The sequence below is a fragment of the Portunus trituberculatus genome, chromosome 3 (assembly GCF_017591435.1).
Source record: "Portunus trituberculatus isolate SZX2019 chromosome 3, ASM1759143v1, whole genome shotgun sequence".
NCBI classification, from domain to species: Eukaryota; Metazoa; Arthropoda; class Malacostraca; order Decapoda; family Portunidae; genus Portunus; species Portunus trituberculatus.
Genome location: NC_059257.1, coordinates 7,746,987 through 7,773,312, shown reverse-complemented (window position 1 = coordinate 7,773,312; position 26,326 = coordinate 7,746,987). Strand labels below are relative to the sequence as shown.

Genomic DNA, 26,326 nt, shown 5'->3' with positions numbered 1-26,326 from the left:
ACTATCTCAAATCTTTTAGTGTCTGTTTCTCTTTGCATGTGTGTTTGTGTGTTTGTAATTGCGTTTAGTTGAGTTTGAGTGGGAGAAACTTAATCTATTCTATGTCTATCTATTTCTTTATCTGTTATCTGTGGCAGTGTGTTTGTTTATCTATTTATGTCCTTGTATCTCCATTTATCTTTTTTTTTTCACCTCTTTGTGCATTATCTAACCTAATTGTCTATCTATCTATTTTTTTATCTATTCATTTGTCTATCTACGTATAATGTCCCTTTATCTCCATTTATCCTTATTTTATCAGTTCTTTGTATCTTAACTAACCTAATTATCTATCTATGTACCTATCTATTTATCTATCCATTCATTCTATATCTATGTCAGTGTATTTATCTATCTATTCACGTCCCTGTATCTCTATTTATCCTGTTATTTTTTAGGTCTATGTACAGTACCTTACCAAACCTATTTATCTATCTACTTATCTATTCATGTATCTATGTATTTATTTATCTCAGTTTCTATGTCCTTATACCTCCATTTATTCTTTACCTGTTGAAGTTGGTGTATTTTATGATTTGTCTCACCTTTCCTCTTCTCATCACTAAAATTTATGTTGATGTTTTCCTTTACACTTCAAAATTCTTTATCTGTTGAAGTTGGTGTAATTTATGATGGCTAAATGACTCACCTTAATTGTCTTACCTGGATGGGGTTGATAGATTGAATTAAGTAGCTTTAAATATACAGGGGCTGCATCGTATAGGCCTCTTTCAGCTTCCCTCTTTTCTTGTGCTATGTTCCTCTTCTTATCATCGCTAAGGTTCATGTTGATGTTTTTCTTTCCACGTTAAATTCTCTGTGTATGGTTCCCCTCGTCTGGTTCAGTGGGGTGTCGGTTCAAGCTTGTTCTGAAGTGTGTGTGGTGTTACAATGACCTTTGAGATGATAGGACTAGTTCACCTCACTGATTTCACATTTTTTATTAACAGGTAACAAATTCAACAACTTTCCCTACATAAATATTACCTCTCTACAGTAATTTAATTAACCCCTTCAGTACAGGCGAACATTTTTACCTTGAGATTTGTGTACGATTAGACCATTTTATTGACGTTAGGAAGGGTCTATGGAGTTTAGAATATTAATGGACACACTCTTCACTATTTTAATCCCCCACATGAGTTTCTGAAGCTGTGCAAAGTCACCAAATAGCAGAATGAATATGGAAACGCGTCCTGGTACTGAAGGGGCTAATATTTAAAGAGAACATGGAACAAATACATAACATACACACACTTACACATATACACTCAAAATAAACCAGTGTATGTTGGATAGATTAATGGATAAATAAATAATACTAAGGTTGCAATACTAATTAGATAACAAACACGTGGCAGGGGAGACTGACACATGCTGATAGACTGACAGGGGGGGCAAGTTACGTGGCAGGGGAAAGGGGACAGGTACTGGTGATGGCTTCAGGTAATAGGGACTGATGGGAGAGATGTGAGAAATAGATCCAGAAATTGATAGATAAAAGGAAAATAAAGTGATTATGAGAAATGGAACGGTGAAGTGGTGAGATTAAGATTATGAGAAAGAATAATGGTTTGAATTAATAGGAAGATTGACTGACTGACCGACTGACTGACTGACTAATTGACTGATTAATTGATTGACTGATTGACTGACTAACTAATTGAGTGAGTAACTGACTGACTGATTGACTGACTGACTGATTGACTGACTGACTGACTGACTGACTGATTGACTGATTGACTGACTTGTATGTGTTTATAGTCACTACAGCAACGTCATAAGGCTGTGTAATGGCGACATCTGTAAAGAATAATAGACCTAATGAGAAAATACATTAAAAATACTGTATGGAAACTGCTAAAGTAAGGAAAAAAAAAAAAGGAGTTTACACAGAAAATGAAGACTTGAATGGGGAGACTATGATAAACAGGGAAAATAAAGAAATAAATAAGACACATGAGATGAACAAACAACAACAAAACCAAAATAACAACAACAACATGAACAACACCTCAGGAATTCCACCACGTAACAAAAAAAACTAAAATCAAGAAAAATATGAAAAATAAGAAAAAAAAATAAAAACACGAATCAAAATATTACAAGAACAGAAACCAAAACACACACACACACACACACACACACACACACACACACACACACCTCCCCTACACAAGACCAGTCAAGCGGGCGAGGAGGTCAAAGAACTTATATGAGGCACGAGTATAGATGCTTTCAAGGTAGTGTGCATCATCCAAAGTCCTTGCCGAGCACCTCTCTGGCAGCACGTCACAGCCTGCGCTCCTTGCTGTGATGGTGTTGTCAATGAACGTTCCCCAGCTGTCCTCTCCGAAGTAGTAGCCAAGACCAGCGCTGAGGGAGAGAGGGAGAGAGGTGCAGTGTGTTATAATCTGTCTACTTCATGCAAGAGGGAAAGCCGGCCAAGGGTGAGGAAATAATGTCCCACTTGGTTGCTGGAGTTAGTTAAAAGTCTGGGACAATTATCTTGGTTAGGTTGAGTTGTGTAGATAAGGGGTTGATGTTTAGATGGGTGAAAAAAAGAGGAATGAAAGGAAGACAAGGTGGAAAAAAAGGAAAAAGGAAGAAAAGAGGAAAGACATACAATGAAGGAAAATGGAGGTAAAAGAAAAGAGAAAGAAAAAAAGGGAAAAGGGAGGAAAAAGGAAAAAGAAAAAAGAAATGAAAAAGGAAAAAGGAGGGAAAAAGAGGAAAAACGGAGGGAAAGAAAGAGGAAAGGAGAAACTGAGAAAAAAAAGAAGGAAAATAAGAGGAAGGAAATCTTGGTAATGTTACGTTAGGTTAAGCTTGTTTAGGGGAAGGTAGATAAAGTAGAGAAGAGGATGATGGTTAAATTAGTTAAAAAAAAAAAGTAGGAAAATAAAGAGGGAGGAAATGTAAGTGGTTGTGTGTTGAGATTAGTTAAAAAAAAAAAAAGGAAAATAAAGAGGGGGGGGGGATGTTGGTGGTTTGGTGTTGGAAGTTTGAGGTGTAGATAGTGTAGATGACGCGTTGAAACTTGAGTCCACAAAATCATATACTATCAATTAAACCTTCATTTCTTTTAAACTATTTCATTTTCTTCACCATTTCTATCTTTACATTTCCCTTCATTTCTTTCTTTTCCTTCTATCTTTTTTTTTTAATCCTTTTGTTCACCATATTTACCTTTACACTTGCTTTGAAACCCTCACAAGTCTTAAATCCTTAAAAGAAAAAAACACACACACCACCTGTTAAACCTTCCTTTTTTCACCCTCAGTTCACCTGTTTACCTGTACACACACCTGAGGCATTCCACGCGTATTAAAACTCTCCCAGGTCTTAATGACACTCCTTGAACTCGCAACTAACTCCCTTGGTTCTGGGCGGCTCGCAACTTTCTCCCCGCGCCTGTACCAAAGTTTCTCCCGGCCTTTCTTCACTTCTCCCTTGCTTCCTTGCCTCTCCCCTCTCGTCTCTCGCTTCTCCCTGCCTCTCAGCCAACGTGAACTGAACTCTCCACACACACACACACACACACACACGCTAAAGTTATCTCTCCCTTTCGTGGTTTTAACAGTTTACCGTATCTAAGTTTGTTTGGTCAAGTGTGTGTGTGTGTGTGTATGTATCTTGTTCTGTCTATTTTGTTCTTTTTATTCATTTGTTTCTCTTCTCTCTCTCTCTCTCTCTCTCTCTCTCTCCTAGCCCCCTCACCACAACCATTACCAACAATTCAGCTCTATTTCTCACACATCATCACTTCCTCCACGCCCCTAAACACCCCACAGCTTTCTCTTACACCCTGACTGACTCCCCCTCCCGTCCCCTCACACTCCTTACACCCCCTAATCTTTCACCCCAGCCATCATAACTGCCTCCTTCACTTCCTCGCATGCTTTCTCTCACATCTGTTTCATATTGTCTTTGTTATTTCTATTTTTTATTATGTTCCAGTTTCCCATTTTTACAGTTTCCAGGTTATTTTGGTTCTAGTCATTCCCTGTTTCCAGTTGCTATGGGTTCGTAGTTTCTGTTCTATTTGGTTCCAGTATTGCAAGATTTTACTCCTTTCTGGTTCTTAAATGTTTATCTTTACCGAATTCCATCTCTATTTCCAGGATTTCACAGTTTTAGTTCTATATTCACATCCAGTTTCCAGGAATATCAGTGTAATTTCAACCATCTACTTTTCCAGTTTTATAGAGTTGTTTGACTTTCATCCACCCATAGATTCTTTCTCTTTCCAGCTTCCAGGAATATTAGCTTTTTCCCCTTCCTCTTTCATCTTACCAACCCCTCTACTTTTCCAGCCTCAAACAGTTCCAGGTCTTCCATTTTCTTCCTTCAATAGACTCCTTCCTTTCCAGCTCTTCCACGAATGTCAACCCTTTTCTCTTCCTGTTTCAGTATAATTCCAACTCTACTTTTCCAGCCTTAGAAAATCATAGCTCTTCCTTTTTATTTTCCCACAGATCCTTTTCCTTTTCGATCCCTCTCTATCTAAACCCTTCAGTAGCATGAGACTTTTTCCTAGTCATTCTGCTAACTATTTGGTGATTTTATACAGCTTCAGAAATTTATGTAGGGATTAAAATGGTAAAGACTTTGGCGATTAATCTTCTGACCCCCATAGACCCTTGCCAATGTATATAAAATCATCTAATCGTACACAAAACTCAAGGGAAATATATGTCCCAGTACTGAAGGGGTCAAAATAGTGAAGACTGGCCATTAATCTTCTGACCCACATAGACCCTTTCTAATATAAACCAATCCTAATCACACCAAACACTCACGGTAAAAAAATGTGGACCAGTACTGAAGGGGTTAAAGCTCCTGCCAGTTTAACCCTTCTGGTCCATGTCCCGGTTACTCACATGAGCATATCGGTGAGGGTGACTTCAGAGAACGAGCGTCTCTCCATCTGCTCACAAATGAAAGGCTTGACACAGCGGCGGTGTCCTTCCCTGTACAGCTTAATGATCGCTGCCAGACTGCCGGGGATGTCCAGAATGTTGCCCACCAGATGATTCACTGACCGCTTCTCTCTGTCGTGATAGGAAGGGTTGGTCACTTTTCGAGAGTATTGGTGGTGTAGTGTGGTGTGTGGAGGGTGTAGTGTGTGTGTGTGTGTGTGTGTGTGTGTGTGTGTGTGTGTATTTTGCTTCTCTGTCGTGATTGGAAGGGTTGGTCACTGTTTGAGGGTGTGTTGTGGTGTGTGGAGGGTGTAGTGTGGTGTGTGGTGTGTACTGTGGTGTGTGGAGAGTGTACTGTGTGGTGTGTGGGTGTATTTTGCTTCACTGACCGCTTCTCTGTCGTAACTGGAAGGGTTATTTCACTTTTCGATTGTGAGTGCAGGGTATAATGTGGCGTGTGGAATGTGTACTGTGGTGTGTGAAGGGTGTACACACACACACACACACACACACTTACCTAACTGTGACAACTTGGGGGGCGGAGATCCAGTCATGAATACTAGCCATGGCGAGGGGGAGATCGGAGAGGTGAAGAGGCACTGTCAGATCAGCCACCTCCATAGATCGGCCGGTGACAGTGAGCACCTGGTACACTGCTCTGATCAGGTACGCGGCTGGGAGGGAGTGAGACAAGGAGTAGATAATGTGAATGGGAAAAAAATGTCTTAAAGAGTGGGTAATAAATATCTGAGTGACAAGGGTTTGCTATTGATGAAGTTAATCTCTTCAGTAGCATGACGCGTTTCCATATTCATTCTGCTTGCTATTTGGTGATTTTATACAGATTCAGAAACTTATGTGGGAGATTAGAAAAGTGAAGACTGTGGCCATTAATCTTCTGAATCCCCAAAGCCTTTCTAATGTTAATAAGAAGATCTAATCCTATTCAAAACTGGCATTTCCCTATTCATTCTGCTTACTATTTGGTGATTTTATACAGTTTCGGAGACTTATGTGGGGGAGATTAAAATAGTGAAGACTCTGGCCATTAATCTTCTGCACGACTCCATAGACCTTTCCTGGTGTCAATAAAATCGTCTAATTGTACCCAAAACTCAAGGTAAAAATGCGTCCTAGTACTGAGAGCGTTAAGATGTGAGAGGTGATGTGACGAAGGCAGAGGTGGTAGGTGATGTGACTGGGAAAAAAACGTCCTAAAGGGCAATGTTACTTCAGTGATGAGTGGGAAGATACATGAATGAGAGCGGTTTGATATGAGTGTGGTGAAGTTAAGAGGTGGGAGGTGAAGTGATGAAGGGAGAGACGGAAGGTGATATGAGTGGGAGTAAACATCTTAAAGTGTGATATTAATTAAGACAACAAAGGCCATGAAGAGGAAAAAAGACAACAAAAAAGACCATGAAAAGTCAGTCAACCTACCAAGAGTAAGCAGAGCAATAATGGTCACGGGGTCAAGGGTCAGTGCAGTGCCTCGCGTCTCCTCGCCAATCAGCACGGAGGTCAGGTGGTCCAGAAATTCGTCCTCAGTTTTGGCAGTCAGTCCAGCGGTCCGAATCTCCTCCAGGCGTGAAGAATCAAGAAGCAGACTCACCAAACTCGAGACATTTGTGTTGAGCGGCGCGGAGAAAGAGAGAGGCTCAGTTTTGTTGCCTAGTTTCGCTTCCACTTTCTTGGTCATGCGCTGAACGACCCCCATTAAGTTCTGGAAGTCTTGTGTGGCCATTAGAATCTTCTTCCCAAATGTATTCACCACTTCCACCCCAGGAATCTTAATCAGCGGCTCAGACTCGCTTCCTACCTTGAAGCCTCAGTTTTTTGCTTCATTTTGGCTTCGCTAGAGCTAGACACCACTGATTTCTTCGTTACAGCTTCATTTGCATCACTTTCCAGTTTCGAGGCGTCAGATTTCTGCTTCGTTTTGGTTTCAGCGGAGTTGGACGTTTGAGTTCTCTTTGACTTCTCGTTCATTGCATCATTGACATCCGCTAGGAGGCTGAAGATGTCTCCGGGCGTGCGTATATTCTTCTCGTTAAAAGTGAAAGTGTTGATGTTGAATTTTGGCGGCGTTGGAAGGGGCGGCATCTTGTCCAGCTCTGATGTGTCCGGGAGGTTCAGATCAAACATGTAACCTTTCCCAATGTCATTCTGGGCAAAGCTCTCCACCAGGGACGCCAGGTGGGTGTTCTGTGGCCTGTAGGGGCGAGACAGCAGGGCCCTGGGGGAGTCTCGCAGGGGCACGGGGATGTCCTGGGGGAAGGGCGTGACCTGGCTGATACATAGGAAGGTCACCACAGCCACACTTACGACACGACACATTCTGTACAGGAAAGAAAGAATAAAATGAATGAAGGAGAGGTAAGAAAGGAAAGAGAGGAAATAGAAATGGATGAGGGAAAAAGTAAGTAAATAGGTAGAGAGAGGAAACAAATTAATGAAGGAAAAGGAAGAAGAAAGGTACAGAAAAGAGGAAACAATAAATGAATGAAGGAAAAGAAAGATAGGCAATGGAGAAAGGAAACAAGAAGTAAATGAAGGAAAAGAAAGAAAATAAAGAAAACTCAAAGCAACATACTGTATAGGAAAGAGGAAACAAAAAAAGAAAGAAATGGAAGGAAATAGAAAAAAAATCCAAAACAAGAACTTAACAGGTGAATGAATGAATGAATGAAGAAAGAAAAAAAAAAGGAAAAAATAGGAAAAAAAACTCAAAAACGTCCAAAAAACAACGCAAAACAGGAGAATAAATAAACAAAAAAAAAAAAAAAAAAGAAGAAAATAATCCTAATTAAAACCAAATCCCACAAAAGAGATTCCAATCCCTTTCCAAATCACACAATCCTTTTTCTCCTCCACTTACATTCCTTTCTACAATTCCCGTTTTCTTTTACCACTTATTCCTTGGGGGGAGGGGGCGTGCTGGCGTGGGGTTTGGGGGGGGAAATGGGTGGTACCTGAGGATTACCTGTCGTTTACCTGGGAGGCTTAAGGTGATCCACTACGCCCCTTGGAGACTCTGAACCTCCAGGCAACAGGTTCAGAAAGAGGATCGGATTCTCTAAAGGGGGATTCTTGTGGTTTTCTCCTATTTTTTTTTTATTTTTTTTTCCTTTTTTTTGTTTTAGAATCTTTTGTTTATTTTGGGAGTTTAGTTTTTTTTTCTTCTGTTTTGTTTTTGTATTTCTGTCTGTCTCTCTCTCTCTCTCTCTCTCTCTCTCTCTCTCTCTCTCTCTCTCTCTCAGTATATTTTCCTATTTTCATTTTTTTTCTTTTTAATCTTTTCCCTTATTTTAGTTTTTTCCTTTTTCCTTTAATCTTTTCGTGGTCTTTTCTCTTTTTCTTAATCTTTTCCCTTTTTTTATTATTTTTCTCTTTATTTTAGTCTTTTCCTGGTCTTCCCTCCCTTTTCTCCCTTTTCTTTTAGTCTTTTCCCTTTCCTTGAGTCTTTTCCTGGTCTTTCCTCTCTTTTCTTTCACTTTTTTCTTTTCATTTTAGTCTTTTCCTGACCTTCCCTCCCTTTTTCTCCCTTTTATTTTAGTTTTTTCCTATTTTTTTTAGTCTTTTTCCTTTCCCTGAGTCTTTTCCTGGTCTTTCCTCCCTTTTCCTCCTCTCCTCGCGGTCTGTCAGCCATAAAAGAGGTCGTACTGAGGTGCAAAAAATAGTCGTGCATGGCTGAGTGGTGGTGGTGGTGGTGGTCGTGACCTTAGCAATGTGGAGCAAGAATCACGACCACAAGAGGCAAAGCGGAACATACAAATTGGAACACAGTGAAGCGGAACACGAGGCGGTAAAAAAGAAAATGGGATAAAAAGGCCAAGAGACATAAAAGAGAGAGAAATAAAAGGCCATGAAGAGAAAGAAAAGAAATAAAAGGCCATGAAGAGAAAGAAAAGAAATAAAAGGCCATGGAAAGACAAAAAGACAATAAAAAAGGCCATGAAAACAGAAAGACAAGAAAAAAAGGCCATGAAGAGAGAGAAAAGAAATAAAAGGCCATGAAAAGACAGAAAGACAAGAAAAAAAGGCCATGAGGATTGAGAAAAAAGGCCATGAAGAGAAAAAAAGGCCATGAAGACAGAAAGACAATAAAAAAGGCCATGAAGAGAGAGAAAGAAATAAAAGGCCATGAAGACAGAAAGACAAGAAAAAAAGGCCATGAAGAGAAAGAAAAGAAATAAAAGGCCATGGAAAGACAAAGACAAGAAAAAAAGGCCATGAAGACAGAAAGACAAGAAAAAAAGGCCATGAAGAGAGAGAAAGAAATAAAAGGCCATGGAAAGACAGAAAGACAATGAAAAGGCCATGCAGAGAAAAAAAGGCCATGAGGACAGAAAGATGAGAAAAAAGGCCATGAAGAGAGAGAAAAGAAATAAAAGGCCATGGAAAGACAGAAAGACAAGAAAAAAAGGCCATGAAGACAGAAAGACAAGAAAAAAAGGCCATGAAGAGAGAGAAGAAATAAAAGGCCATGGAAAGACAGAAAGACAAGAAAAAAAGGCCATGAGAACAGAAAGATGAGAAAAAAGGCCATGAAGAGAAAAAAAGGCCATGAAGACAGAAAGACAAGAAAAAAAGGCCATGAAGAGAGAGAGAAGAAATAAAAGGCCATGGAAAGACAGAAAGACAAGAAAAAAAGGCCATGAGGACAGAAAGATGAGAAAAAAGGCCATGAAGAGAAAAAAAGGCCATGAAGACAGAAAGACAAGAAAAAAAGGCCATGAAGAAAGAAAAAGAATAAAAGGCCATGGAAAGACAGAAAGACGAGAAAAAAGGCCATGAAGAGAGAAGAAAGAAATAAAAGGCCATGAAAAAAAGGCCATGGAAAGAAAACAGAATAAAAGGGCCATGAAAAGAAAAAAAAAAAGAAAAAGGCCATGAAAAGACAGAGAGAGAGAAAAAAGATACATGAGATGACAAATAGATCGATAAAAAGGTCAGGAAAAGGTAAAAAGTCAGAAAAAAAGGTCATAAGACAATAAGACAAAAAAAACAATGAAAAGAAGAAAAAAAGAGAAGAAAAAGGCCATGAAAAGACAGAGATAAAAAAAAAGATAATGAGAAGACAAATAGAGAAGAAAAAAATGCAATAAAAAACAAGACAAAAGCCATAAAAAGAGAAAAAGAAAAGGAAAAAAATAAAGAAAAACAGAAAATAAAGAAAAAGCATAAAAAATAGAAAAAAAAGAAATATAAGAAAAACCCGAGAAAGTAGGAAAATAAACGAGGTGGAACATGAGGTGGAACACGAGGCGAAGTGGATGATTGAAGGTGGAGGAGCGTGAAAAATAAAACATACAGGAACGGGAAGATTGAGACAGACAGACAGACAGACAGACAGACAGACAAATTGGAACACTCTGGAGCGGAACACGAGGCAGAACACAAGTGGATCTTTAGAAGTGGAACGAGAGAGAGAGAGAGATGAACGTGGAGCTGATAATAAGAACGTAACGGGAAATTTGAGATAGATAGATAGATAGATAGATTGATTGATAAATATATAGATAGATCGATAGGCAGGGAAAACAAGAAATAAATACAGAAAAAGACATGGAGATAAATAGAGAGGAGGAGGAAGGAAAATAGATAGACAGACAGACAGACAGACAGACAGAGAGGGAAAACAAGAAAAGAAATAGAAAAGAAGAAATGGAGATGAATATTGAGAAGGAGGAAGGAGGAAAATAGACAGACAGACAGACAGACAGACAGACAAAACAAAACAAGGAAAATAGAGAAGACAATGTTATACTAAATTTTTCCTCTAAATCTTGTGTGTCCTCTTCTTTATTTCCTTTGTCTTCCTTTCTTCTTTAACTGTAAATGTGCGTGTGTGTGTGTGTGTGTGTGTGTGTGTGTGTGTGTACATTCAATCAGTCAGTCGGAAAGGCATGTGTACACAATTATACACACACACAAACACTCCGGAAGTTACACACACACACTCACACACACACACACACACACACACACACACACACACACACACACACACACACACACACACACACACACACACACAAGTAGGTTACAGGATTCAACCCAAGACGAGGTGAGGTGCCCAAGGGAGAGCTACTGTCCATTGGTGAGAGTAGCGGGAGAGGCGCCTGCGAGGGAGAGGGAGAGAGAGAGAGAGAGAGGGCGGACATGCGTGGGAGGAGGGAGATGGAGGAGGGGAAAGAAGGGAGAGAGATAGAGGGAGGGGAGGAGAGGAAGGAGAACATTTGAGGAGGAACAGAGAAAGGAAGAGAGAAGGAAAAATGAGTTAGAGAGAGAGAGAGAGAGAGAGAGAGAGAGAGAGAGAGAGAGAGAGAGCGCAAGGATAACGTTAAATATATCTCCAGGCTCCTTTTGCGGTTATTTTTTGCGAAAGAGAGAGAGAGAGAGAGAGAGAGAGAGAGAGAGAGAGAGAGAGAGAGAGAGAGAGCAACACACGTAACGGAGAAATTAAAGGCAATAAACAGGAAATAAAAAAAAGAAGAAAGAGATTGGAGACCACCACCATCACCACCACCACCACCACCACTATTCCGTTAAATCCACATTATTTTAAGACGTTTTCTTAGGAGGAGGAGGAGGAGGAGGAGGAAGAGGAGTTAGTGGAATGTAATGAAGAAGATACCAGAGAGAGAGAGAGAGAGAGAGAGAGAGAGAGAATTTTTGCAGGTGACCCGTTAAGTACAGTACGTGATAATGCACACAGCCACGGACGACACACACACACACACACACACACACACACACACACAGCTATTCTTTCATCATTTTCTCTACATTTCTTTTACAATTCAATTACTCAGTCTATCTTTCTATCTATCTATCCAAACCTAACCTAACAAAACCCAGATGCCCACTTACCTAACCTCACAAATTCACAAAAACACACCAAAAACTCACCTTAATGAACACACAGGTAAGTAGACGTTCAGGTGAGCTCAGGTGTGCCAGGTGACAGGTGGGGCAGAGATGTTGCCTTCACGGGGGTCAACGCTCAACTGAAGACCACCTCAATGTACCACCTCGACCTTACCACCACCACCATCACTACCCTCAGGCTCCCTCCTTGCTCCTGATTGGCTGGTGAATTTCTCTTGTCTGTGACGTCACTATCAACAGCCAATCAGAGTGCAGGGTTGGTTTGTTATTGTTTTATTTCTTGAATTGCCTTGTTTTTCTGTGTTGTTGTTTTGTTGTTGTGTGGAAGTGGTGGTGGTGGTGGTGGATAGACAGATAGATGAATAGATAAGTAAATAAAGATAGATAGATAGATAGATAGAAAGAGATAGATATAGATAGATAGATTGATGAATAGATAGATAAATAGATAGCTAGATAAATGAATAGGTCTAAAAAACGTACTTCAGAGAGAGAGAGAGAGAGAGAGAGAGAGAGAGAGAGAGAGAGAGAGAGAGAGAGAGTTTTCGTTCATATTGTCTGAGTAGGAACTTTTTCTCACTTCTCTCTTTTTGTCATCCCGTCTGTCTGTCTGTCTGTCTGTCTGTCTGTCATTATGTCTCCCACTTCCTCATTCACCCAACTCTCTCATTCCCTCCTCTCCTCCCTCCCTCCTCCCCTCCTCCACTCCCTCCCTCTCTCTGGCAACAAACTTAAAAAAAACAGCCACATTATTCAGAATCCAACAGTCACCGCTAAAATCAAAGAGAAAACGAGGAAAAAACGAAGAGAAAACGAGAGATTGGCGTGTGGAAAAGGAAGCAACAAAATAAGCAACAAAATTGGTTCCAAGGTCAGGACGGTACGGAGAGAGAGAGAGAGAGAGAGAGAGAGAGAGAGAGAGAGAGAGAGAGAGAGAGAGAGAGAGAGAGAGAGAGAGAGAGAGGAGAGAGAGAGAGAGAGAGAGAGAGAGAGAGAGAGAGAGAGAGTTCACTGTATTATATGGTACACTAATGGCGAGAGAGAGAGATAGAGAAAGAAAAAATGTTGAATATGGTACAATTCACCTTTATTGTGTACCGTGGAAAGAAAATGGGAAGAGAAAACACTTTGATAAATATAAGAATAGGCGAATAAAAAGAAGAAGTACAGAAAATAGTGATAAAAGAGAGAAAGAGAGAAAAAAAAGAAAAGAAAAGGGGATATGGTGCAGTTCTATCTTTAATTTGTACCGTAGAAGAGAAAGATAATAAAGAGAGAGAGAGAGAGAGAGAGAGAGAGAGAGAGAGAGAGAGAGAGAGATATGGTACTGTAGAAGAGATAGAGAAAAGACATCAATAAACATCAAATAAATATACAAATAGAAGAAGAGAATAGAAACGTGAATAAAAGAGGGAAGGAAAAGAAGAGGGATGAAGAAAACGAGGAATAAATGAATGGGAAACGAAAGATAGAAGATAAAGAAGACAAGAGAGAAAGGAGAAGGAAAAAAAAGGAAGGAAAAGCAGATGAAAGAGAGAAAAGAGAAAGGAAAGGAGGAAAAGAAATGAAGGAACGAATGAATGGGAAAAGAAAGATGGAAAGATGAATAAAGAAAATAAAGAAGAAAAGGAGAAGGAAAAAGGGAAGGAAAAGAAGATAGAAATAGAAAAGAGGAGAAAGGAAATGAGGAAAAGAAATGAAAGGACGAATAAATGGGAAGCGAAAGATAGAAAGATAAATAAAGAAAATAAAGAAGACAAGAGAGAAAGGAGAAGAGAAAAAAGATAGGAAAAAGATAGCGAAAAGAAAAAGATAGGAAAGTGAGGAAGAAAGGGGAGAATATGGAAGAGAAAAGCTGGAGAGAAAAGGGAAGGAATGTAGAAGTCTTTTCCTTCACGTGGAGAAAGTAGGGGAAGAAAAAAGGAAGACATCTATCTTAGTCTGGAGAGAAGAAGGAAGGAAGGAAGAAGGAGGAGGAGGAGGAGGAAGACACATTGACATCTACGAGGGGAAGACAAAAGAGGAGAGAAGGAAGGAGGGAAGGAGGGAGAGAAGACGTGACCTCTCTTTCTCTCCATCATGACAGAGGAAGAATCATTTGGAGAGAAACTGCCATGTAATTACTGAAAGGAATGGAGAGAAAGGGGGAAGGGAGGGAGAGAAAGAGGGGGAAGGAGGGAAGGAATGGAGGGAAGGGAGAGGGAGGAATGGAGGGAAGGGAGAGAGAGGGATGGCTTTGTGGGTCAGTGTCTTGTCATCATAACGCCAGGTCGCCGCTCCAAACACACACACACACACACACACACACACACACTTCTTTCTTCAGGTGTGTAAAATGTTGAAAAATGGTTGGAAATGTTGCCGAAAATAACTTAACAAAGACTGGAAGATAGTAGTAGTAGTAGTAGTAGTAGTAGTAGTAGTAGTAGTAGCAGTAGGAGGAGGAGGAGGAGGGAGAGGAGCAGAACTATTATTGAGTTTTTTCTAAGGATTCATAGAGGAGGAGGAGGAGGAGGAGGAGGAGGAGGAGGAGGAGGAGGAGAAGAAGAGGAGGAGAGAAGCAAGAGGAGGAAACAAGTAAGAAGAGAAAGAAGATGAAAAATAGAGAGAGAGAGAGAGAGAGAGAGAGAGAGAGAGAGAGAGAGAGAGAGAGAGAGAGAGAGAGAAAAGAAGAAAAGTAAAGAGAAGGAAGAAAGATAAAAAAAAGAATAAAAAAGATAAATAAAAGTGTGTATGTATGTATGTATGAAGACCCAACACCCACATAAACAGAGAGAGAGAGAGAGAGAGAGAGAGAGAGAGAGAGAGAGAGAGAGAGAGAGAGTGTGTGTGTGTGTGCGTGTCTGGTACAATATGAAATCATGTCCATCAGTTTCTCGTGTCGCTTGTGCAGTAAAGTTTCACTCGAGAACATATGCAATTCATGGCAATCATATGAGAGAGAGAGAGAGAGAGAGAGAGAGAGAGAGAGAGAGAGAGAGAGAGAGAGAGAAGCCATCCTCAGTTGAAGTTTATAGGAAAGTCATACATCTGGTGGTGAAATCATGCTCTTAACATCAACTATCATAAACAAACAAAAAATAGATAAATAAATAAATAAAACTAACTAAATAATTAATTAAAAACAACAAAATAAGATAACACACACACACACACACACACACACACACACACACACACACGACCAAAAAACCTCACTTACCTAAACAAACACGTCACTCCAAAAAGCCAACAAAATACCGTACCAAAACAACAATTATCGTACCAACCAACCTGGAGACTGGAAAAAGTGTCGTACTGCACCTGAACCTTTTCTCACCTGTAAAAAACGTTAATTAGCAAGGTAGATTGCAGGAGGGGGGGTAGATAAATAGAAGAGTTATTCACTGTATTTATTGACGTAGTTTTGTGAGTAATGAAGGAGTGTAGAGTGGAAAATAATGAATAAATAGGCGTTATCTGTGTTTTCCTTCGGGGTGTGGGTCACAGAGAGAGAGAGAGAGAGAGAGAGTCAGTACATGCTCCCGTCTTTCCTATCTCATTTTCTTTGTTCTCTTTCTCTCTCTTTCTCTCTCTCTCGTCTTAACTCAGAAAGCCCAGCCGTGCAATATTTCTGTTTGTCTTTTGACCTTCGAACTTTATGAGTGTTTTTAGGAGCCAGTGATACAGTGTTGTGCTGAGCTGTCTGACTGTCTGCCTGCCTGCCTGCCTGACCTCCCTGCCTGACCCCTCCCTCTCCCTCACCTCCCCTGCCTGACACCACCATCCTCTGCTCGCCTTCCTTCCTTCCTTCCTTCCTTCCTTCTTTTTGAGTGATTTAGTTTTCTTTCATGTTCTTATTTTGTTTTGTCAGTTTCATCTTATTCTTCCTTTCTTCCTTTATTTTCTTGTTTTCTTCCTTTCATTCATTTTTGTCTCATCTTTTCATTCATTTTTTCCTTCCTTCCTTGTTTTCTTTCTTTTCTTTCATCCTTCCTTCCTTCCTTATTCACTCTTCTTTCATTTCTTTGTCTTGCTTTATTGCCTGTTGTATTTCGTTGAGAGAGAGAGAGAGAGAGAGAGAGAGAGAGAGAGAGAGAGAGAGAGAATTAGAGGAAGCTGCGAATGCCACATTTGTATAATTTTCTCCCCCCTCTCTAATTAAATTAAATCTCTCGCTCTCTCTCTCTCTCTCTCTCTCTCTCTCTCTCTCTCTCTCTCTCTCGTCTGGAAATATCTACTTAGCTAACATGTCTTAATATTTTTCTAGTTATTCTATTTCTAGTTTATAAAAATGTTTGCATAATTCTCTTCTTCTTCTTCTTCTTCTTCTTCTTCTTCTTCTTCTTCTTCTTCTTCTTCTTTGTTGCTGCTATTTCTGCTGTTTATTGTTTTTTTTTCATTTTCTTCTATGTTGTTATTTTTATTACTCTTGTTATTTCTTCTTCTTTACCTTCTCCTTCCTTCTTTTCTTCCTCCTCTTCCTCTTCCTTCTTTTCCTCTTCCTCTTCCCTCTTCGCCTAAGGAAACTTCAGTACGACAACTGCAGCAGCAACAGTAGTGGTGACGAGGCTGCCAGACGTATGAACAGTGGTGCCTGCAAGGAAAAAGTTGAAAAATACGTGTGTGTGTGTGTGTGTGTGTGTGTGACATTATTTTTAGCGTGCATTGTCCTTCCTCCTCTTCCTCTCATTTCTCTTCTTCCTTTTCCTCCTCCTCTTCCTCCTTCTTTTATTCCTCTTCCTTCTTCCATTTTTTCTCTATTTACCGTTTTTCCTTCTCCATTCCTTAGCATGTCTCTATTCTGTCTGTCTGTCTGTCTGTCTGTCTGTCTGTCTGTCAATACATTTTCATTATACTACTACTACTACTACTACTACTACTACTACTACTACTACTACTACTACTACCACCACGTAAGCTTACCTGTGGAGTAGTAATCATCCAGGTAGGAGATGAGTCTGACCCTCACTCGGAGCACCTTGTAGGCACTGTGTCGGTGGGTGCCAAGAGTAGCCTGGCACTCTGCTCGCATGGTGCCTCCCTCCTCCGCCACCTGTTCAAGGGAGTGATTAGAAGAGGTCGTTTTGTTTGTCGTTGTTTTGTTTATAATTTTTTTTTTAGTCTTGTTTACCTTTTTTCATATTTTGTTTACTTATTTTTTGTTAATTTTTTGTTTGTTTTGTTTACCTGTCTTGTGTTTTGTTTTGTTTACCTTTTTTTTGTTTGCCTTTTTACCTTTGTTGATTTTGTTTGCCTTTTCTTGTTTGCATTATTTACTTTTATTATTCACATTGTTTGCCTTCCTTTAGATTTGTTTGCCTTCGTATTTTGCTTATTTTTCTTCATACCTGTTTATCTTTTCTTGTTTATGTTGCTTGATTCACTCTCTCATATTCTTAAACATTTTGCTCTTATCATTATTTTCTAAAGCCCACACACATCTCAAGACTTTTCCCATGTCAATTGTGTAGAAAATCATGTTAATCTGTCACTAGAACCGTAAGAACCCCTTGTCACTTCACTATTTCTATTTCTAAATCCCACATAAATGAATAGCCAGGTTCTCAAGACTTTTTCCCATGTCAATTGTGTAGAAAATCATGTTAATCTGTCACTAGAATCGTAAAAACCACTTGTCACAGCCATGTCTACATCTAAATCCCACAAAGATTACTAAGTGAGTTCTCAAGACTATTTCCCTTGTTTGTAGAGTAGAAGTCTTATTAATTTGTCACTTAAACCATAAAAAACATCCTTAAAAACCCGCGTCACTTCACCCCGACTATATTCAAAGGCCACAGAGACGATTAGCCTTTGGAAATAGCAGTGATGGGACAGCAAAACGTTTTCAATGGTGCTTTTATGGTTCCAGTGACAAAATAACACGATTTTTCTACAATATAACCAGGAGAAACAGTCTTGGGAACCTTTGCAAACTAGTCACGTTGAGAGACTAGAGACAAGAACATGATAGAAACTAGCAGAAACTGAACACTGCTGCTACAATACTCGATTCAAATTCTACCTTTCGCCTTTACCTTCCTGAATCTAATTAGCATGACAGACAGGTGAGTTATGGGGAGGTAAACAGAAGCGGGTGGATGTAGGCATGGAAGGGCGTAAGGGAAGGGTGAAGTAAAGTAGGATATGTTTAGAAAGGAATACAAACACGTAGAAATACATAGATAGATAGAGAGAGAGGGAATTAGATGGATAAATAGAGAGATAGATGAATAGATAGATAAAAAAAATAAGTAGGTGACTCATAACAATATCTGAATTTTAAATAGATAGATAGGTAGAGAAGGAATTAGATAAATAAATAGAGGAATACATGAATGAATAAATATAAAAATAGGGAGGTTACTCATAATAATAGATTTTCAACAGATAGATACATAAGATAGGTAAATAAAGAAGGAAATTAGATAGATAGATAGAGATAGATGAATGAATAGATACAAAGGTAGATAGATGACTCATACTAATAGGTAGACAGATAGATACATGAGTAGATTAATACAACACATTCACTCAACAATTTGTAATAATAAAAAAAAAGACATTAATTAAAACAAGTATTAACAGGTATTAGTATTAAATTAAACCCACAAAAGAACACCTCTCTCTCTCTCTCTCTCTCTCTCTCTCTCTCTCTCTCTCTCTCTCTCTCATCTTTTATTTATGTTGTTATGTCAGTTTCTCTCCTCTTTCTCACTTTTTCCTCATTTTTTCTCATTTTATAAACAGATGATTTTATGTGTTAGTGGGATGTAAGTTATCTCTCTCTCTCTCTCTCTCTCTCTCTTTCTCTCTGGGTGTCTATATTTTCTTTATCGTTTTTCTACTTCTCTGTCTCTCTGGTCTCTCTATTCTCTCTCTCTCTCTCTCTCTCTCTCTCTCTCTCTCTCCGGCCACCTTTGTACTGCCACCTGAACAAACTCACAGCACAAACACACTCAACAAAGAAATAAACAAGGAAACTAACAAAAAGTGCAGGAAACTGATAGAAACTCGGGAAAAGATGAATAAAAAAAAAACGAATAGAAATGAGAAGAAAAAACACGAACTCAAACAAGGAAAACAATAATGAGTAATGAAAAGAAAAGAAAAAGTTTTGAGACATTAAGAGGAAAAACTATTCATAAAAACTAATAAACCAGAAAAAAAAAAAAAAAAAGCAAGGAAAATACTCCAAACTTTTCCCTCTCCTACCAGAAAAAAAGAAAAGAAAAAATACCACAAAAATTAGCGTGAATAAGCTTGAATTGGCGTGAGTAAGCGTGAATAAGCGTGACTTAAGCGTGAGTTAGCATGAATTAGCCTGAATTAGCCGTGATTTAGCGTGAATTAGCGTGAGTTGACGTGAATTAGCGTGACTTAGCGTGACTCACGAGGCGGCCAGGGACGTGGAGAGCGATGCCGTGGTGTCCGTGCGGCGTGGCGTAGGGGCGTATCCACCTGTCATCCACCTGGTGTTGTTGTCGTTGTTGTTGTTGTTGGTGGTGGTGATGGTGGTGGTGGAAAAAATAAGTTAGCATTAATTTCTATAGTTATTTGTTTTAGTATTTGTGATTCTAAGGTCTATATTCTGAAACGCTTTTCTCTCTCATCATCACTGCTTTCCAAAGGCTCCAGTTGAAGGTACTTGTGTTTTTAAAGGTATTTTTATATATCTGGTGATAGATAGGCAAGTTTTCTCGTTTATTAAAATGAAAAACTGCCTTGAACACCTGTCTAATTGTCTCTGTGGCCTTGGAAAAATGTCACAGTGAGAGGGGAAGGCGTTTTGAAGAGTATTTTATGTTTCTGGTGGTATATTGGCAAGATTTCTAGTTTAATAAAAGCGGAAACTGTCTTTAAATCTGACTTGTTGTCTGTGTGCTCTTGGAAATTTGTCGTACTGAGAGAGCAGAGCATGTTTTGAATACGGGGGTAACTATTCTCATCTATCGTAGGTTCTGTAAGTTACTGGGGTTTATGAGGTTGATTTTAATTGTTCTGGTGGTAAGTCAATGGTCTCTAGTGAAAGTTATAAGGTTTTTAGGAGTGTTCTTCTTCTTCTGGTGAGAATTGGAAAGGTTTTAGTGGAAGTTATTGGGGTTTTCAATACTTGTTTCATAATTCAATGGTTTCTAGTGAAAATTTTTGGGGTTTTCAATATTTTTTCACAATTAATTGGTCTCTAATGAAAATTCTAAGCTTTTCAAGAGTGTTTTCATTATTCTGGTGACAATTGGAAAGGTTTCAGTGGAAGTTATTGGGGTTTTCAATATTTTTTCATTATTATTCAGTGGTCTCTAGTGAAAATTTTTAGCTTTTCAAGAGTGTTCTCATTAATTGTAGTGATAAATGGAAAGGTTCTAGTGAAAAATTATTAGAGAATTTAATTTTTTTTTTTATATAGTGATTGTTTGACAAGTTCTCTCCCTGTTTCTATTCCCACACCTTTCTTTTTTTATGTAAGAGGGAAAAACTGGCCAAGGGCAACAAAAGATAGAAAAAAGGCTCACTCACTCGTTAGTCACCATAAAGAACCACCACCACCACCACCACCACCTCTTTCTCTACCCACAATTTTTTTTCCTTTTTCAGTTTAAGTGTGAGAGAAAAACTGGCTAAGAACAACAACAAAGTAAAAAAAAAAAAATGCCCAATCAATCGCCAATCTTCTGCTAAATAGACCACCACCACCACCACCACCACCACCACCACCACCCACCTTTCTTCCCTCAATGAGCCACTGAAGGGAAGGTCTCGGAGCGGGCTGGGAAGACACTCTGGCCTGACACCCCACCTTGATCACCTCTGTTGGTTCATAGATCTCGCGGCCCCCCACCAACACGGGCGGGCCAAGGGTCTCTGCTGCAGGAGGGGTGAAGGAGGCGGTGAAGGAGGAGGCAGTGAAGGAGGATGAAGGATGGGTAAAGGAGAGGAAAGGAGAGGGATAAAAGAAGAGAGGATAAAAGGGTGAAGGAAGGAGATGAAAGAAAGGTGAAGGAAGGCGGTGAAATAAGGGGGTGAAGGACAGGTGAAGGAGGAGTGGAGGGGTGAGGAAATGGTGAAGGAAGGGTAAAGGAAAGGTGAGGTGAAGGAGGGATGGAGAAAGGATGAAGGAAGGGTGAAGGAAAATGGTGAAGGAGAGGGGTGAGAAAAGGGTGAAAAGAGGGAAGTGAAGGAAGGGGGATGAAGGAAGGGGAAAAGAAAGAGGGGAAGGTGAGAGGTAATAATGAAAGTGAGGATGAAAGTAATGATGAGGAAATGTGTGTGTGTGTGTGTGTGTGTGTGTGTGTGTGTGTGTGTGTGTGTGTGTGTGTGTGTCCAGTGATTGGATTTAATTTGGATGAAGGAAAATGATTGAGAAATTCATAAAAAAAGGTAAATTAATTTCATGTTTTATATTGAAGCATAATGGCTAGGATGCTCTCTCTCTCTCTCTCTCTCTCTCTCTTTCATTCCTCCAGTTCCTCTTTCTCTCTCTCTTTCCTCCTCATAAACACTATCAAAACTCTCTCTTCTATTCCACATCATCATCCCTCCATGCCTCCTTCCTTTCTTTCATTCCATCTTCTTCCTCCTCCTCTTCTCTCAAACATCATCACTTATCTCTCTTTCGTCCACCACTAAAGACTAAAGGCCCTTACTCTTTCATCTCTAATTCCTTCTTCCTCCTCCTCTTCTCTCAAACACTATCACTTTTCTTTCTTTTTCTCCTCTATAGACTCACCAAGCACAGTCATGAAGGCCCCCGCTGCTTCTGTACGAAAGGAAGGGTGTTCTGCTATTAATTCACATCTATAGTGCCCTGAGGAGCCTCTTCGTAGCTTCCCCAAGGACACCACTACCTCTCTCTCGCTTCGGAACACCTCCTGAAATGCGAGACTCTATTTCACTCTTGTATTTTGAAGTTTTGTGTATTAAATTTGACTTTTTTGTGTGTTTTGGAGGTTTGTTGGTTGATGTGTGTGTGTGTGTGTGTGTGTGTGTGTGTGTGTGTGTGTGTGTGTGTGTGTTGTGTGAGTTAGTTGTTTGTGTGTTAGTGTTGTTGTGTTGTTATTACTGCTTCTGTTGTTGTTGTTTTTCTCTTCTTTTGCCTCTCTTCTCCTCCTCCTCCTCACCTTGATGTTACTGCTATTGCTACTACTACTACTACTACTACTACTACTACTACTACTACTACTACTACTACTACTACTACTACTACTACTAAATACAGAGACAAGGACGTTCAGGGGTTAGGTGCCTCAAAACATAAATAAAATGAAACAAAACAAAATAAAACAAACACACCACCTTACCACAAACATACACAGACACACCACACCACACGTTACAACCACAACCACAACACCAACAACACCACCAACCTCTGCGTTACTACACCCAGTCACATCATACCGTGACAGAGAATACAGTGCAATCAAACCCAAATAGACATCTTATACCACTATACCACACCACACCACACCACAACACTAAAACACCAACAATTTCCATTCAACTACACCCAGTAAATATCGTGACAAAAAATAGACAAACACACACACACACACACGCAGACAAATCACACACTACAACCACACCACCAAAACACCAAGAACCTCCACCCAGATACACTCAATGACATCCTACCGTTACAGAGAACACAGAGGAGGACTGGAGTGTGAAATGCCTCTTCCTCTCAGTGGGCACGTATCTATAGAACTCTGTGTTGTTGTGGTACCATTTGAGGGAGTACAGACGCGTGGCTCGCAGATTGAACGTGCATCTTAGAGTCGCTTTCTCCCCCTCAAAGGCAAACTGCGGCACCTCCACGCGTCCCAGTAAGTTCCTCGCTCCTGTAGTGGCTGACGAAGGGGTAAAACTGTATTGTAAGTCTAGTAATTGAAAGAAAATGGAGTGTGCTTAGGGTAGACTTAAATAGAGGGGGCTCAAGGTGCATATTAAGGGTGCTTTCTCTCCCTACAGAGGCAAAAAGCGGCATCTCCACGTGTCCCAAGTCCCTCGCTCCTGTAGTGGGTGACGAAGGGGTAAAACTGTATTGTAAGGCTAGTAATTGAAAGAAAATGGAGTATACTTAGGGTAGACTTAAAAAATAAAGGGGAACACTTAAGAAATCATAATAAATACAAGAGAAATATAGAAAACAGATAGGGAACGTAGAAAATGGGTGAGACAATTGGGTGCCTAATAATTGAAAGAAAATGGTATGTACTTAGGGTAGACTTAAGAAATAAACGATATATACAAGAAATACGAAAGAAATATAGGAAATAGATAAGATGAAGAGATAGGAAGAAAAAAAAATGAATTGGGTGCCTATTAATTGAAAGAAAACGGAGTGTACTTAGGATAGACTTAAGAAATAAAGGAGATGTTTAAGAAATGAAGATAAAAAGTTGGGAAATATAAAGAATGGGTGAGAAATAGATGGGAAATAAGGAGTTGAGAGAGAGAGAGAGAGAGAGAGAGAGAGAGAGAGAGAGAGAGAGAGAGAGAGAGAGAGAGAGAGAGAGACATGTATTTCCTTAGTACTTTTGTCTTAGTTCTTTGTGATTCTCTCTCTCTCTCTCTCTCTCTCTCTCGGGGCTTGGTAACTTGGGCCCAAAACTTGACTTAATTAAACTTTTCCAGGAAATTACAAGGGAAATAAAGGGAGGCGAGGCGAGTTTGTTTAAAATAGAGATTACTACTAGGGGGGGGGGAGCAGGAGGATGTCTGGTAAATATGAGGGCAAAGGTCTCTCTCTCTCTCTCTCTCTCTCTCTCTCTCTCTGCATTGTTTTATTTATTTTTAAGTTCAGAATTGAAATCTATTTATGCCAAATAAAAATATGTTGATGACGATGGTAATAATGAAGAGAAGGAAGAGAAAAGGAGGAGGAGGAGGAGGAGGAGGAGGAGGAGGAGGAGGAGGAGGAGGAGGAGGAGGAGGAGGAGGAGGAGGAGGAGGAGAAGGAGGAGGAGGAGGAAGAAATTTAAGATATAATTTCTTCTCTCCTCTTCTACTCCTCCATTCCACTCCTCCTCCTCCTTCTCCTCCTCCTCCTCCTCCTCCTCCTCCTCCTCCTCCTCCTCCTCCTCCTCCTCCTCCTCCTCCCATCTACTGAATCACTGACTTAATCTGAGGAGAAAAGGAGAGAAGGTATGAATGAACGAAGAGGAGGAGGGAGGAGGAGGAGGAGGAGGAGGAGAGGAGAAGAAGAAGAAGAAGAAGAAGAAGAAATTCATATTCTCTAAAGTGGTTCATTCATTCACATTTTGAAGCAAGTAATGACTCGTGTTTTATTGCTCCACTCTCTCTCTCTCTCTCTCTCTCTCTCTCTCTCTAATTACTTAAATGCTAATTGTAACACTTTTCTCAATTACTTACAAGAGAAGAGGAGAATTACTAATGTGTACACCAACATGACTGTGTGTGTGTGTGTGTGTGTGTGTGTGTGTGTGTTTGGCAGTCTATGTACACTTCAAACTCCAGAAAACCGTACACGCCTATGATATGTGTACGTTTCTAGGTCTCATGTGTACGTTTTTTTCCTTACACGTACGTACGCACACACACACTTTTTTCAACTTCACGCTAAGATAAATGGTGTTTCAAAACGTCTCACTCCTTTTTTTGTTTAGTTTAATTTGTTTTTCCAGAGTTTCTATAAGTTTCCTGTAATTTTAGTAAGGATTAGAGAGAGAGAGAGAGAGAGAGAGAGAGAGAGTGTGTGAGAAAGCGGGTCGCGTGTCAGGACAGGAGGACAGAACGGAAGCTACCTCCCCCTCTCACGTCTGGAGAGACACTGATGTTATGAGGAAGCTGCGAGGGAGGCTGGAAATGGCTCTGTGCTGTACTGCCAGAGAGAGAGAGAGAGAGAGAGAGAGAGAGAGAGAGAGAGAGAGAGAGAGAGGGAAACACGAGTGATTTACTTCTTTCAAACTGTGAATAAATGAACTACTTTTACAGAATACGAGTATCTTTCTACTACTACTACTACTACTACTACTACTACTACTACTACTACTGCTACTGCCACCAGCACTACCTGCGTTTTTTAATGCCCCTACGGCTAGACCTCGCCTTAAGGCAGGCTTAAGCAAAACCTGGGACAATGGAAAACGGGCCTGCTAGACCTTCGATCACGTGACCAGTCACCAGCTGACAGATGACAACAATAAAGATGGCAGACGAACAGGAAGTGCAAGATATGCTGCAGCTTTGTAACTTATCTTTCCTACATAACATAACATAACATAACATAAATAATAGGATAGCAAAGGGCCACCAGGGCCCATCTAGGTTATCCTGTATCAGTCGCACAGCGACCTCGTCATCAGTACTTAAAGTTACACTTACAAGTACACAATACATTATATACTAATTCTAAATATTTGGCCCATTAACAGGGTAAGTCCTGCAGCGAAATCCTCTACAATTTGTGGTCCCCATACATGGGGATCATGTCTTGTTTAACTATAGTAAATTTCTTATAAAAACTATCATGCAGCGCTATACATAATTATAAATCTAATAAATTTAAGTGCTTATCTAATCTGTTTTTAAACATTGTCAAACTAGTGCTATTTACAACCGTCTCTGGCAATGCATTCCAGAAGTCTACCACCCTATGACTAAAGAAATATTTTCTTATATCTAACCTGCAGCCTTGCTTTCTAATCTTCCTGCCATGATTTGTAGTCCTACTTCCCTCCTCTAAGGTAAAGAAAGATCTCACATCTATGTAGTTTGTATCTGAGAACATTTTAAATATCCCCTCTTATACATCTCCTCTCAAATGAAAACATGTTTAATTCCTTTAATCTATCTCTATACTCCAGGCGCTTCAAAGCTGGTATCGTCCTAGTTGCTATCTTTCCTCCCTGCATCAACAGTCCAGTTCATCATGTTTCCAGAGATACCAGAAGATACTGAAACAACATTCAGTTTGGTGCAGAACTATCAACAGCAGCTAATGGAACATTCATTCGTCATGTCTTATCATTTGTTTATTTACATGTGACGTCACAACTGGCTAGCGGAAAGTCGAGCCTGCTCTGCAGCTGGCTTGAGTTTGGCAGGCCCTGCCTTAAGGCGGGCTACGCTCTGGCTCAAGTTTGGGGACATGAAAGAACACAAAATGACGTCAGCCTTAAGCCAGAGGCTTAAGACTGCCTTAAGCGTGGACTATCAAAAACGCGCCTGTACCTCACCCTCACTGACTCAAATACACACACACACACACACACACACACACACACACTAACAAAGACGGGAAAGGAAACAAAGGAGGAAAAAAAGAAGGAAAGGAGAAAATAAGCAATAAAGATTAGGAAATGGGGAGGAAAGATGAAAACTGGAAGAAAGAAGGAAAAGCAAAACTCTCTCTCTCTCTCTCTCTCTCTCTCTCTCTGGTTCAAAGTTTCGAAGCCTCGTCTCGGTGGTTCGGTGGTTCATAGCATCGCCACATGAGTGAGTCGTTATGTTCGTGGATAGAAATTTTG

The 26,326-nt window shown here is 40.0% G+C and overlaps 2 protein-coding genes across 3 annotated transcripts; both read right to left on the bottom strand.

Annotated features, from left to right (window-relative positions):
- Window positions 1-964: 964 nt before the first annotated feature.
- On the bottom strand, window positions 965-12,015 carry LOC123510296. Its single transcript, XM_045265301.1, is given in 6 exon segments — window positions 965-2,415; window positions 4,923-5,093; window positions 5,479-5,635; window positions 6,402-6,775; window positions 6,778-7,299; window positions 11,877-12,015. Coding segments are annotated over 5 exon segments (1,428 nt in total). The 5' UTR covers window position 7,299; window positions 11,877-12,015; the 3' UTR covers window positions 965-2,210.
- A 4,227-nt stretch (window positions 12,016-16,242) lies between these two features.
- LOC123509581 lies at window positions 16,243-24,493 on the bottom strand. Of its 2 annotated transcripts, none has more exons than XM_045263968.1 (7): window positions 24,210-24,493; window positions 22,470-22,684; window positions 21,565-21,706; window positions 20,560-20,702; window positions 19,232-19,309; window positions 16,761-16,890; window positions 16,243-16,431 (listed from the first exon to the last, which is right to left on the bottom strand). In XM_045263968.1, the coding sequence occupies exons 1-7, from the start codon at window positions 24,244-24,246 to the stop codon at window positions 16,355-16,357; spliced, it is 822 nt and encodes a 273-aa protein (XP_045119903.1). In that variant the 5' UTR covers window positions 24,247-24,493; the 3' UTR covers window positions 16,243-16,354. The 2 variants fall into 2 exon arrangements, with proteins under 2 accessions (XP_045119903.1, XP_045119913.1); XM_045263978.1 differs by having other exon boundaries at window positions 20,560-20,699.
- Window positions 24,494-26,326: the final 1,833 nt, after the last annotated feature.

Excerpts from the sequence above, each read along its gene's own strand:
- LOC123509581 (XM_045263968.1), bottom strand. The coding sequence starts at position 24,246 with ATGTTGGTGTACACATTAGTAATTCTCCTCTTCTCTT. Across the intron at positions 19,310-20,559 it reads GGCTCATTGAGGGAAGAAAG|GTGGATGACAGGTGGATACG; the intron begins GTGGGTGGTGGT and ends CAACAACACCAG. Across the intron at positions 16,432-16,760 it reads GGATGATTACTACTCCACAG|GCACCACTGTTCATACGTCT; the intron begins GTAAGCTTACGT and ends TTTTCCTTGCAG.